Below are 14,529 nucleotides of genomic sequence, written 5' to 3'. Positions count from 1 at the left end.
ATACAACTATGCTCAATGAAGGTGTCCGAATGCACAGCTCATTATTCCTCAGCGTAGATGGGCTAGAAAAGCAGGTGACCAGGTCAAGCACCATTGCTGTGTAAGAGAATCAAAAAGGCAATATGCCAGTGGGTAAAGCAGTGCAAAAAATGGAATCATTGAAAAACATGCCAGGGTCAGTTGAGTCCAGATTTCTATTGTAATATGCTGATGAGTGGTCAGAATTTGGCGCAAGCAGCATGAATCTATGAACCATTCTTATCAGCTGTTCAGGAGCGTATCAGCACCTCCGTCTAAACTGTAGTAACTGCTAGAAGCCATCCTGTTCACATGGGCCAATATCCCACAGCAGAATGACTTCAACACCTAGTGAAATCCATGCCACAACAAACTGCTGCGATTCTGAAGGAGGTCCAATGTGCCACTACATTGGTGTCTCTAATAAAGTATATTAAATGGTATGTGAATAGACCATATCATTCCCCAGACAAGTGTAGGATACTTCTACACCAGTTCTGTATTTTTAAAACAGTTTCTGCTTACAATGCACGAAGGTTCACTTTATATAGTATGTTGGGATTCAAAGTGGTTCCTTAGCGGGACTACTACAGATGTAGCAAAGTTTACCTTGTGACAATGTATTTTGATCATTTTTGGAACCACCGTTAAGTTTATTAATGTTTTTGTGTTACGACAGCAATAGCTTTATAATGGCTTAAGACAACTTGTCGAACAGAGTTATCACCATCAAGTTAAACTTGCTATGTCTGTGCCCTGTGCGACAGACACTTGTCCAGCTAGAAAATCGTACACTTTCATTACATGTCCAACATTGTGCCTGACTAACCATCCTCGAAACACGTGTAAACAATCCAAGAATCAAAACCAGACTGTATAACAAAAGGAGAACACTAAACGTATTCTGCTGCTTAGTGCATTAACGCTATAGAACCCCTTTAAAACCTTTTAAAGGTTCACATGAAATAGTTATCCCATTATATCGACAATTAACGCCTTAATGCACCTTTGCTTGATTGTACTTTTAGAAAACCACTTTAATTATGCAGCCGAATGTATTAAGCAAGATCATCTCCAGTTTTATGCAAAAACAATTAAGAGGTAATCTAGGCTGCATCTAAGTGTACAAAACAACAGGACAAAGCCCCAAGGGACAATGGGGAAAAACATCAGGAGTGCCTGAAATAAACAGACGCTTATTGCACTTGGAAATTGAAGATTACCACTGTAATTGATTTAGCTCCAATTTAGTTTTGCATAAAAAAATGAAATAAACCATTTAAGAGCAAAGCCAAGATGCATCCTATAGAAATGAATACATGGAGGACAGCTATGTGATACTGGTGCCTAAGGCAAGTAGAAGAGAGTAGCCTGTGAGGTGGTAGCCAGACAGTGTTTTTACATTAATATTCTGTTACAAGGCTGTAATTAGAGAGCACTATTCACTAAAGACTTGTGCTTGTACCTTCCAGTAGGAGACTTCAGTTATGCCATTTTCCACACTATGAATATATACAAGGGCGAAGAATCTGATGCTTGGCGCAAACCTCCGAGGATGAATCAGAAACAGATGGACATGGAGTTCAATTTCTCTTTTATTAAATTAAAAAGCATTAGTAAAACATGTTTCGGGGTCAAGCTTCTTCCCCAGGGTTTACTAGGAAAGGAACAGAGGGGGTACTAGCTTACATGTGGTAGGGCCGTTCAGAGACCCACGCCTCTCTGACTGGCCGAACCACACGTAGGCTTCCCTATCTATTTGTACTCCTGCTATTACCTTGCTGGTACAAAAATACTTGAATTAGTACCCCTTCTGTTCCTATCCCCTTCCTAATTTAGGAAGGGGCTTAATCCAAAAAGTGTTTTACTGCTGGTTTTTAATTTGATAAAAGAGAAGTTGGATTCCATGTCCATCTGTTTATGATCCATCTTTGGATGTTTGAGCCAGACATTAACCTTCTCACCCTTGTTTATATTCGTTCTGACCAAGCTCATCCAGTGGAGCGTTCATCTGGTTGGCAGCACCTCCACAAAACAAGGAACCATAGCTGCCGTGATTTCCCATAGACATCCACTTGGGGTGAGCGCCTGGGGTTTAAGAGCTTCCTCGCATTTTGCGTATGGTACCCCATCTACCATTTTCCACACAACACACGTTATATATAGGAATGTCTGAGTATGCAGATCCTGACCACAAATATGTTCTTGTATTTAAAGAGGGGCAGTCATCTCTTCTGACATTTTTTTAACTAAATACTGATATTCTTCATTAAATAATTCTGGAGCATATTTTCTTATAACTCTGCATTCCTCTGTTATTTCTCCTGGAAACGTATCAATAAAATTGATAACTGGGTAATAAACATTAGTAAGGTTTCTCTACACAGCCTATAGCTAATATGGAGCACAATCCGGCACAGGTTCTAATGGAAGTTGCCAAAAATGGCTTTTCGGCTAGAGAACCTTTACAGATTAAATAGCTTTCACTACAGGTTTCCAATCCTTACTGGATTTGAAACATGTAGTGGAAGCTGTGAGATCATTAAAGATTATCTACCCAAAAAGTCATTTTATGTGACTTCTATTAGCACCTTTGCTGGATTGTACTGCATCCTTGCTGTAGAATCTGATCACCATCCTTCACCTGAATCTCAGGTATCTGGAATTTGTTGATTCAGCAGTAGGGATGAGCGAGCGTACTCGGAAAAGCACTACTCGCTCGAGTAATTTGCTTTATCCGAGTATCGCTGTGCTCGTCCCTGAAGATTCGGGTGCCGGCACGGAGCAGGGAGCTGCAGGGGAGAGCGGGGAGGAACGGAGGTAAGATCTTTCTCTCCCTCTCTCCTGCCCGCTCTCCCCTGCTCCCCGCTGCGACTCACCTGTCAGCCGCAGCGGCACCCGAATCTTCAGGGACGAGCACTGCGATACTCGGATACAGCACTTTACTTGAGCAAATAGTGCTTTTCCGAGTACGCTCGCTCATCCCTATTCAGCAGCAATCCAAGGATTGTTGATCTTGCCTATATACTGTTGTGTATTTACAACTAACCCAGGTGAGTAGCATATAACTTATCACTGTATTACTTATGCGGGGGGAAATCTTCATATGTAGTGCCAGTTTTCTTTTTTATTTACATGTGGAGCTACACAGCTCCTTGGTGTGTTTCATCATTATGAAAGTATTCTGCTTGTTCTGAACTTGGCTCTGTTCTGTAACCACGTCTGTCTACACCCTCTGGTATTGCGTTACGGAAACATCTACCAGTTTGCATCAGCAGTATCATAACAGAGACTATTTTTGGAGTAATGATCTGGGTTCCACTGCAGCAAAGACCAGGTTCCGATTGATGAGGTTAAGGGTTGACCCCATATGCAGCCCTCGGATTTAACCCTAGACCAAATCAGTTTTGCAGCACCGCAGAACCACAGCTGGCGCCATGACACTCACCATTACTTTAATGCTATAAAGTAAAATATTTGATGGACAACACTTGGCACAAGTGGCAAAACTCCAAGTGTAAATATCAGCAAATTGCTATTTATGTAATTTTCCAATACACAAGTGATTAATTAATCAATGGTTAGATTTAAACAACTTCCTGTTAAATTTCTTGTTAGGGCATGTTGAGGTAAAGAGCTGAGAAAACACAAAATATGCTGTAATGTCTAATAGATGCAGGTCTCATAGGGGGGCTCACATCTATCTCCAAGACAGTTGTCACCCATCTACCATTCCACCTGGAGAAGTGGTCAGCTGTTGATGCCGCATCCAGGTGGAATATAAATGGAGATTGTAGCTTCTTAAAGGGGTTATCCTATTATAAAAAAAATTCTAATAGCTGGGCCTGGCATAAAATAACAAGAGATGAACTCACCTCTCTTCAGTCATTTACGACAGAGCTGAGTGGCTCTGGTCTTGACTCCCGGTATGTACATCTTGTGGAAATCAGGTTACTGCTGCAGCCAATCAGGAGCCACAGTGATCACCTGACTTCTGCTCGACATATATGCCAGGAGCTGGTGCCGGGGCCACAGGAATCACTCAGTTGGATGAAGAGAAGTGACCATAGTCTCTATTGTGAATCCACCGCAAAAATTTGATGTGGATTTTAGAGGTGAAATCCGCACAGAAAGCTTCGAATTCCACCATGTGAACGGACCCTAAAAGAGATTTGTAAGCGCTTGAAGATAAATAATACTTGCAAATCAACGTCCTTGTCCAAGAATAACCTTCAAGACTAAATGTCCATAACACTGTGCTATAAATCTGAAGACACCTCATTAAACAGCTTACGTATGGACTCCATGTCCTTGTGTGTATGTCACTGACAGCCTTGCCATGAAACAGCTGGCTAAAAGTCCAGTTTAAATCATGATTGCCTTCTGTACTAGCTCCCATACACGCACACAGATGTTTAATCATCAGGAGTCCTCCATAAGTGTTCTACTCACCCGTTTTAAGCGGATGTTGAAATAAATGATTTGGCCAAAGATTCCCATCAACAAGAGTCTTCATCCATTTCTCAATCAGGACTTTTCCTACAAGCAACACACAAGGTCATGAAAGAAGAAATGTCAACAACTTATCTTACTCGGCGAGGCTATCAAACTGACAGACCCATCTGTTCATTACAATTCCCACAGACCCTCATAAGATTAAACAGGATATTTCGAAAATCTGAACGGAGAGTTTATATTTGCTCGTTTCCACTACAATGAGTCAAACAACCCGAATGACGAAGGAAGGGAATGGAGAAAAATATTTCTTGGCATTAGAATGTCCCGATTCACCTTTACTTAACTGTCACCGTTAAATTCGTGAAATCAGATGAGAATAAAATCCCGGTATTGCAGTTTTTATTTTACTTGGATTCTTTTTTACTGGGGATTGATAAAACAATTTGGAGATAAAAAAGATGCTTTATAGATGTTGTTTGATTCGGCGCGGCCGTTCACCAGTTTATCAGAGATAGGGAATAAAAGGATACAAAATTTTTTATCTAAAAGGTCATATAAAGTGTTATACTGCAGTAAGGGAACACCAGAAGGAAGAAAGTTCAAGATTTCATAGTCTTAAATGGTAACTTTAATTGCTGTCATTTTCGCTGAGCATGGAATATTGTCCTTTAACTCGCAAGAACAAAATAGATAAGAGATTTGGCTCATAGCAATTTAAGCTTTAAAATCTAAATAATCAGATAAAGACTTTAGATGTAAAAATACTCCTATATATATACACTGCAGCTATCCGAAAAGTATACTTGCCAGCAAAATCTCCAAATTTAACTGAAGTCTTACAATGGAGATCACTCAAGGACGATTCGGGGCTACTTATTGGCTATCATGACCTCAGTGGCATCTGCATATATTAGTACACTGATAGACATTACAAGATCCAGCAGAAATGTTCTGTATTAGAGATGAGCGAGCACGCTCGGATAAAGCAGTTACTCGAGCGAGCATCGCTCTTCTCGTGTAACTGCTTACTGGTCCGAGCAAGCTCGGGGGGGTGATGGGGGTTAGCGGGGGGTAGAGAGAGAGATCTCTCTCACTCTCCCCCTCGCTCATCTTTTCGGCCTGGCGTGAAAGTGCCCAGCATTATATTTTCCCGGCCGGGCACTTTTATGCCACAGAAATACGGCCTTGTGATCTGATGCAATGGAATCCAATGCATCAGATGGTAGCGTATATCGGCCGGCCGTGAAAACGGTGGCCGATATACGATCATGTGAAAGAACCCTAAAGAGTAGGTGGGGTGTAAAGGGTTTTTTGTTAAAACAGATCCAAAAATACAGAAGTACGAATCCAAAGATGCAGAAATCCAAAGACAAGTAAAAGATAAACTAAGAGTCAAGAACAAGTAGAAGCAAAAAAGTTTCAAAGAACATTTTCTTTTGTTATGTTTTGTTTTTGCTTTATTGAGTTATTCAGTTAATTCTGTTTATTCTTCGGGGTTGGTATTTTGGTACTTCTGTCATGTTACTTTGTTGTGTTATTTATTTTATGTTATTTTTTTTATAGTTGGTTGTTATTTATTTTAGTTTGGGCCTGATAGTGTGTGATTTAGGCCGGCTGCACACAGCCGTGACGGGCTCCGCCGCGGAATATTCCGCGGCGAAGCCCGTCACGGCGCCCCCCAGAGACCCCATACTTACCAGCGGATCCGGCGTCCTCACTCCCGCATGACGCTTCCCCGCCCACCGCCACCGCGTCATGTGACACGCCGGCCACGTCACATGACATGCTCACCGCGTCACATGACGCGGACGGCCATGTCATGTGACGCGGTGGTAGGCGGGGAAGCATTTTCACGCTATCTTCCGCTGTGCTACAGCGGAAGATAGCGTGAACGGACGGCTTCCATTGACTGCAATGGAAGCCGTCCGTGCGTACACCCGCGGCAAATAGAGCATGCCGCGGGTGAGGACGGGAGATTTCACGGTGCGGAATTCCGCGATGGAATTCCGCACCGTGAGCATTGTCCTATTAGGTTCAATAGAACCTAATAGCAGCGGGCAACGCAGCGGATTTCCGCCACGAATTATGCGGCGGAAATCCGTTCGTGGGAAGGAGGCCTTAGGTCACTCTCACACATAGTAACATAGTTCATAAGCCTGAATGAAGACAATGTCCATCTAGTCCAGCCTGTCTAGCCTCCTATTTTGTTGATCCAGAGGAAGGCAAAAAACCCCAAGAGCAGAAGCCGATTAGCCCTTTTGGGGAACAAAATTCCTTCCCGACTCCCTAATGGCAATCAGACTGTTCCCTGGATCAACCCCTAATAGTTCCTACCTGCCTGTATACCCGGATTAACAATTAACCTAAGATTTATATCCTGTAATATCCTTCCTCTCCAGAAAGACATCCAGTCCCCTTTTAAACTCCTCTAAGGATTTTGCCATCACTAGGTCCTCAGGCAGAGAGTTCCACAGTCTAACTGCTCTAACAGTAAAGAACCCCTTTCTATGTTGGTGATGAAACCTGCTTTGCTCTAACTGTAGCGGATGCCCTCTCATTACCGTCGCAGTCCTGGGTATAAACAGATCATGGGAGAGATCCTTGTATTGTCCCCTCATGTACTTATTAGAGATGAGCGAGCACCAAAATGCTCGGGTGCTCGTTACTCGGGACGAACTTTTCACGATGCTCGAGGGTTCGTTTGGAGTAACGAACCCCATTGAAGTCAATGGGCGACCCGAGCATTTTTGTATTTCGCCGATGCTCGCTAAGGTTTCCTTGTGTGAAAATCTTGGCAATTCAAGAAAGTGATGGGAACGACACAGCAACGGATAGGGCAGGCGAGGGGCTACATGTTGGGCTGCATCTCAATTTCCCAGGTCCCACTATTAAGCCACAATAGCGGCAAGAGTGGGCCCCCCCCCCTCCCAAAAACTTTTACTTCTGAAAAGCCCTCATTAGCATGGCATACCTTAGCTAAGCACCACACTACCTCCAACAAAGCACAATCACTGCCTGCATGACACTCTGCTGCCACTTCTCCTGGCTTACATGCTGCCCAACCGCCCCACCCTCCCCCCCACAGCGCACACCAAAGTGTACCTGCGCAGCCTTCAGCTGCCCTAATGCCACACCACCCTCATGTCTATTTAGAAGTGCGTCTGCCATGAGGAGGAACCGCAGGCACACACTGCAAAGGTTGGCACGGCTAGGCAGCGACCCTCTTTAAAAGGGGCGGGGCGATAGCCCACAATGCTGTACAGAAGCAATGAGAAATAGAATTCTGTGCCACCGCCATCAGGAGCTGCACACGTGGGCATAGCAATGGGGAACCTATGTGCCACACACTATTCATTCTGTCAAGGTGTCTCTGCATGCCCCAGTCAGACCGGGCTTTTTAATTCATAGACACAGGCAGGTACAACTCCCTATTGTGAAGTCCCTGTCGACCGACAGCATGGGTGGCTCCCTGGAACCCACCGGCGGTACATAAAAATATCCCATTGCATTGCCCAACACAGCTGAGGTAGTAATGTCGTGCTTAATGCAGGTGGGCTTCGGCCCACACTGCATGCCCCAGTCAGACTGGGGTTCTTTACAAGTGGAAACAGATGCATTTATAATTCCCTGTGGACCCACAGCATGGGTGGGTGCCAGGAAGCCACCGGCGGTACATAGAAATATCCCATTGCATTGCCCAACACAGCTGAGGTAGTAATGTTGTGCTTAATGCAGGTGGGCTTCGGCCCACACTGCATGCCCCAGTCTGACTGTGGTTCTTTACAAGTGGAAACAGATGCATTTATAATTCCCTGTGGACCCACAGCATGGGTGGGTGCCAGGAAGCCACCGGCGGTACATAGAAATATCCCATTGCATTGCCCAACACAGCTGAGGTAGTAATGTCGTGCTTAATGCCGGTGGGCTTCGGCCCACACTGCATGCCCCAGTCATACTGGGGTTCTTTACAAGTGGACACATGTAGGTTAAACTCCGTGTGCACCTACAGCATGGGTGGCTCCCTGGAACCCACCGGCGATACACAAAAATATCCCATTGCATTGCCCAACACAGCTGAGGTAGTAATGTCGTGCTTAATGCAGGTGGGCTCCGGCCAACACTGCATGCCCCAGTCAGACTGGTAATATGTACCTTAACAGTAACCGCGTTGGTGGTAATGTGGTGGTGACTGCGGACCTAGTAGCGCGGTTTTATTTTGTTGGTTTTCGGAATGTGGCCAGGATTAAGTGGGCCGTGGCGGGGGATGTTTTGGAGGCACTACGTGTCCTCTCCACGTGTCCGTGGTTATATGCACCTTAACAGTAACAGCGTTGGTGGGAAACGGCCTCGCCGCCATCATGTCTTTGGGAAGCCTCTGTTTCCACACCCCAGAGACATACCATTAGCAGCGGTATAGGCAGAGCCCAGAATTAGTAACATTTCAGCCGTAGCATTAGCGACAGGCCCCACTAACATATCACTAGCAGCATTATAGGGGGAGCACAGTCTTAGTTCCATTTCAGTAATAGTAGCAGCCTACACAGGCCCCAGTAACAATTCCGAAGCAGCAGTATAGTGGGAGCGCAGTCTTCGTTCCATTTCAGTAATAGTAGCAGCCTACACAGGCCCCAGGAACAATTCCGAAGCAGCAGTATAGGAGGAGCATAGTCTTAGTTCCATTTAAGTCATTGTAGCAGCCTACACAGGCCCCAGGAACAATTCCGAAGCAGCAGTATAGTGGGAGCGCAGTCTTAGTTCCATTTCAGTAGCTGCAGTATAGCCAAGGCCCAAGTTACATTTATGTAGCTAAAGTGTAGGCCAACCCCACACACACTTCTGTACCATGAGTGCAGGCGAAGAACATAGAAATTGCTATGATTACACTGTAGGTGAGGGCCCCAAAACATTGGTGTACCAACAGTACTAATGTACCTCAGTAAAAATTGGCCATGCCCAACCAAGATGGCAGGTGAAACCCATTAATCGCTTTGGTTAATGTGGCTTAAGTGGTAACTAGGCCTGGAGGCAGCCCAGTTTAACTAAAAATTGGTTCAAGTTAAAGTTTCAACGCTTTTAAGAGCATTGAAACCTATAAAAATTGTTTAGAAAAATTAGATGAGTGAGCCTTGTGGCCCTAAGAAAAATTGCCCGTTCAGCGTGATTACGTGAGGTTTCAGGAGGAGGAGCAGGAGGAGGAGGAGGAATATTAGACACAGATTGATGAAGCAGAAATGTCCCCGTTTTGGATGGTGAGAGAGAACGTAGCTTCCATCCGCGGGTGCAGCCTACGTATTGCTTACGTATCGCTGCTGTCCGCTGGTGGAGAAGAGAAGTCTGGGGAAATCCAGGCTTTGTTCATCTTGATGAGTGTTAGCCTGTCGGCACTGTCGGTTGACAGGCGGGTACGCTTATCTGTGATGATTCCCCCAGCCGCACTAAACACCCTTTCCGACAAGACGCTAGCCGCAGGACAAGCAAGCACCTCCAGGGCATACAGCGCTAGTTCAGGCCACGTGTCCAGCTTCGACACCCAGTAGTTGTAGGTGGCAGAGGCGTCACGGAGGACGGTCGTGCGATCGGCTACGTACTCCCTCACCATCCTTTTACAGTGCTCCCGCCGACTCAGCCTTGACTGGGGAGCGGTGACACAGTCTTGCTGGGGAGCCATAAAGCTGTCCAGGCCCTTAAAGACTGTTGCACTGCCTGGGCTGTACATGCTGCTCGATCTACGCACCTCCCCTGCTACCTGGCCCTCGGAACTGCGCCTTCTGCCACTAGCGCTGTCGGATGGGAATTTTACCATCAGCTTGTCCGCCAGGGTCCTGTGGTATAGCAACACTCTCGAACCCCTTTCCTCTTCGGGAATGAGAGTGGGAAGGTTCTCCTTATAGCGTGGGTCGAGCAGTGTGTACACCCAGTAATCCGTAGTGGCCAGAATGCGTGTAACGCGAGGGTCACGAGAAAGGCATCCTAACATGAAGTCAGCCATGTGTGCCAGGGTACCTGTACGCAACACATGGCTGTCCGCACTAGGAAGATCACTTTCAGGATCCTCCTCCTCCTCCTCCTCCTCCTCAGGCCATACACGCTGAAATGATGACAGGCAAGCAGCATGGGTACCGTCAGCAGTGGGCCAAGCTGTCTCTTCCCCCTCCTCCTCATCCTCCTCATGCTCCTCCTCCTCCTCCTGAACGCGCTGAGATATAGACAGGAGGGTGCTCTGACTATCCAGCGACATACTGTCTTCCCCCGGCTCTGTTTCCGAGCGCAAAGCGTCTGCCTTTATGCTTTGCAGGGAACTTCTCAAGATGCATAGCAGAGGAATGGTGACGCTAATAATTGCAGCATCGCCGCTCACCACCTGGGTAGACTGCTCAAAGTTTCGAAGGACCTGGCAGATGTCTGCCAACCAGGCCCACTCTTCTGAAAAGAATTGAGGAGGCTGACTCCCACTGCGCCGCCCATGTTGGAGTTGGTATTCCACTATAGCTCTACGCTGCTCATAGAGCCTAGCCAACATGTGGAGCGTAGAGTTCCACCGTGTGGGCATGTCACACAGCAGTCGGTGCACTGGCAGATTAAACCGATGTTGCAGGGTGCGCAGGGTGGCAGCGTCCGTGTGGGACTTGCGGAAATGTGCGCAGAGCCGGCACACCTTTACGAGCAGGTCTGACAAACGTGGGTAGCTTTTCAGAAAGCGCTGAACCACCAAATTAAAGACGTGGGCCAGGCATGGCACGTGCGTGAGGCTGCCGAGCTGCAGAGCCGCCACCAGGTTACGGCCGTTGTCACACACGACCATGCCCGGTTGGAGGCTCAGCGGCGCAAGCCAACGGTCGGTCTGCTCTGTCAGACCCTGCAGCAGTTCGTGGGCCGTGTGCCTCCTATCTCCTAAGCTGAGTAGTTTCAGCACGGCCTGCTGACGCTTGCCCACCGCTGTGCTGCCACGCCGCGCGACACCGACTACTGGCGACGTCCTGCTGCTGCTGACACATCTAGATTGCGAGACAGAGGTTGAGGAGGAAGAGGAGGGTGCTTTAGTGGAAGAAGCATACACCGCCGAACATACCACCACCAAGCTGGGGCGCGCAATTCTGGGGGTGGGTAGGACGTGAGCGGTCCCAGGCTCTGACTCTGTCCCAGCCTCCACTAAATTCACCCAATGTGCCGTCAGGGAGATGTAGTGGCCCTGCCCGCCTGTGCTTGTCCACGTGTCCGTAGTTAAGTGGACCTTGCCACTAACCGCATTGGTGAGGGCGCGTACAATGTTGCGGGAGACGTGGTCGTGCAGGGCTGGGACGGCAGATCGGGAAAAGTAGTGGCGACTGGGAACTGAGTAGCGCAGGGCCGCCGCCGCCATCATAGCTTTGAAAGCCTCCGTTTCCACAACCCTATACGGCAGCATCTCAAGGCTGATAAATTTGGCTATGTGGACGGTTAACGATTGAGCGTGCGGGTGCGTGGCGGCGTACTTGCGCTTGCGCTCCAACACTTGCGCTAGCGACGGCTGGACTGTGCGGTGCGAGACATTGGTGGATGGGGCCGAGGACAGCGGAGGTGAGGGTGTGGGTGCAGGCCATGAGACGGTAGTGCCTGTGTCCTGAGAGGGGGGTTGGATCTCAGTGGCAGGTTAGGGCACAGGGGGAGAGGCAGCGGTGCAAACCGGAGGCGGTGAACGGCCTTCGTCCCACTTTGTGGGGTGCTTGGCCACCATATGTCTGCGCATGCTGGTGGTGGTGAGGCTGTTGGTGGTGGCTCCCCGGCTGATCTTGGCGCGACAAAGGTTGCACACCACTGTTCGTCGGTCGTCAGGCGTCTCGGTGAAAAACTGCCAGACCTTAGAGCACCTCGGCCTCTGCAGGGTGGCATGGCGCGAGGGTGTGCTTTGGGAAACAGTTGGTGGATTATTTGGTCTGGCCCTGCCTCTACCCCTGGACACCGCACTGCCTCTTGCAACCTGCCCTGCTGCTGCCCGTGCCTCCCCCTCTGAAGACCTGTCCTGTGTAGGCGTTGCACACCAGGTGGGGTCAGTCACCTCATCGTCCTGCTGCTCTTCCTCCGAATCCTCTGTGCGCTCCTCCCTCGGACTTACTGCCCTTACTACTACCTCACTGCAAGACAACTGTGTCTCATCGTCATCGTCCTCCTCACCCACTGAAAGGTCTTGAGACAGTTGCCGGAAGTCCCCAGCCTCATCCCCCGGACCCCGGGAACTTTCCAATGGTTGTGCATCAGTGACGATAAACTCATCTGGTGGGAGAGGAACCACTGCTGCCCAATCTGAGCAGGGGCCCGAGAACAGTTCCTGGGAGTCTTCCCGCTCCTGAGCATGTGTCATTGTAGTGGAGTGAGGAGGCTGGGAGGAAGGAGGAGCAGCAGACAGAGGATTCGGATTTGCAGCACTGGACGGCGCAGAACTCTGGGTGGATGATAGCTTGCTCGAAGCACTTTCTGCCATCCACGACAGGACCTGCTCACACTGCTCATTTTCTAATAAAGGTCTCCCGCGTGGACCCATTAATTGGGCGATGAATGTGGGGACGCCAGAAACGTGCCTCTCTCCTAATCGCGCAGCAGTCGGCTGCGACACACCTGGATTAGGAGCTCGGCCTGTGCCCACACCCTCACTTGGGCCTACGCGTCCTCGGCCGCGTCCTCTCGGCCTACCCCTACCCCTCAGCATGCTGTATTACCAGTGATTTCCAAGCCAGGAAAGAAATTGGCGCAAGCCTGCAGCCAAAATAGAATTTTTTCCCTTGTTTTTCAAAGGACAAGCCACACTGCGTCTATTCAATGAATACTACTAAGTTTAATAACTGTGTTGTGGCCCTGCAAATGTGTCAGAGAACTGCAGTGATGCAAAGTTATTGGCTCCAGCAGATCAGGGATTTCCCATGCAGGAAAAAAATTGGCGCAAGCCTGCAGTAAAACGTAGCTGGCTGCGTCTGATTTTTTTTAACGTTCTGCACGCAGCACACACGTACCCAGAGCCCTGAGGACTGACAGAGGCAGGGCAAATATACTTTTTTCCCTTTTGTTTAAAAGGAAAGGCCCACTGTGCCTATTCAATGACTAATATAACTGTGTTGCGGCCCTGCAAAAGTGTCACAGAACTTTACTGTTGCAGAGTTATTAACTGTGGCAGAGCAGGTATTTCCCAGGCAGGAAAGAAATTGGCGCAAGGCTGCACTCAACCGTAGCTGGTTGCGTCTGATTTTTTTACGTTCTCCACGCAGCACACACGTACCCAGAGCCCTGACGGCTGTCAGAGGCAGGGCAAATATAATTTTTTCCCTTTTGTTTAAAAGGAAAGGCCCACTGTGCCTATTCAATGACTAATATAACTGTGTTGCGGCCCTGCAAAAGTGTCACAGAACTTTACTGTTGCAGAGTTATTAACTGTGGCAGAGCAGGTATTTCCCAGGCAGGAAAGAAATTGGCGCAAGGCTGCACTCAACCGTAGCTGGTTGCGTCTGATTTTTTTACGTTCTCCACGCAGCACACACGTACACAGAGCCCTTAGGACTGACAGAGGCAGGGCAAATATACTTTTTTCCCTTTTGTTTAAAAGGAAAGGCCCACTGTGCCTATTCAATGACTAATAACTGTGTTGTGGCCCTGCCTACACAATTCTGTGCCTGCAGTATCAATGCAGGGTGCAATGCTCTGCACCGCCGATTTTGAGAAAAAAAAAAAAAGCAACACAGCTAACAGCAGCCTGCACAGTACTCCACACAGTTAAATGTGGCCCTAGAAAGGACCGTTGAGGTTCTTGAAGGCTACACTCACTCCTAACACTCTCCCTGCCTAAGCACCACTTCTGTCCCTAATGCCGGGTGCAATGCTCTGCACTGCCGATTTTGAGAAAGAAAAAAAATGTCTCCACTGCTAACAGCAGCCTGCACACACGTAGATGTGGCCCTAAGAAGGACCGTTGGGGTTCTTGAAGCCTACACTCACTACAAACACTCTCCCTACAGCAACTCCAATAGAACAGCACTTTCCCTCAGCTAACTCACACGGCATCTGAGGCGAGCCACGGGAGGGGCCGAC

At 48.1% G+C, this 14,529-nt stretch overlaps 1 protein-coding gene across 1 annotated transcript in view; it reads right to left on the bottom strand.

Moving 5' to 3' along the window:
• Positions 1–14,529, bottom strand: part of C10H8orf48 (chromosome 10 C8orf48 homolog) — a 41,063-nt gene that overhangs the window by 11,464 nt on the left and 15,070 nt on the right. The window contains exon 3 of the mRNA XM_066579863.1: positions 4,471–4,557. Within this exon, the coding sequence (XP_066435960.1) occupies positions 4,471–4,557 (87 nt within the window). The remainder of the gene's footprint in view (positions 1–4,470; positions 4,558–14,529) is intronic.

The sequence above is a fragment of the Eleutherodactylus coqui genome, chromosome 10 (assembly GCF_035609145.1).
Source record: "Eleutherodactylus coqui strain aEleCoq1 chromosome 10, aEleCoq1.hap1, whole genome shotgun sequence".
Taxonomy (NCBI): Eukaryota; Metazoa; Chordata; class Amphibia; order Anura; family Eleutherodactylidae; genus Eleutherodactylus; species Eleutherodactylus coqui.
Note: the sequence above shows the minus strand (reverse complement) of the source record. Positions and strands in the feature narration are given on the sequence as shown.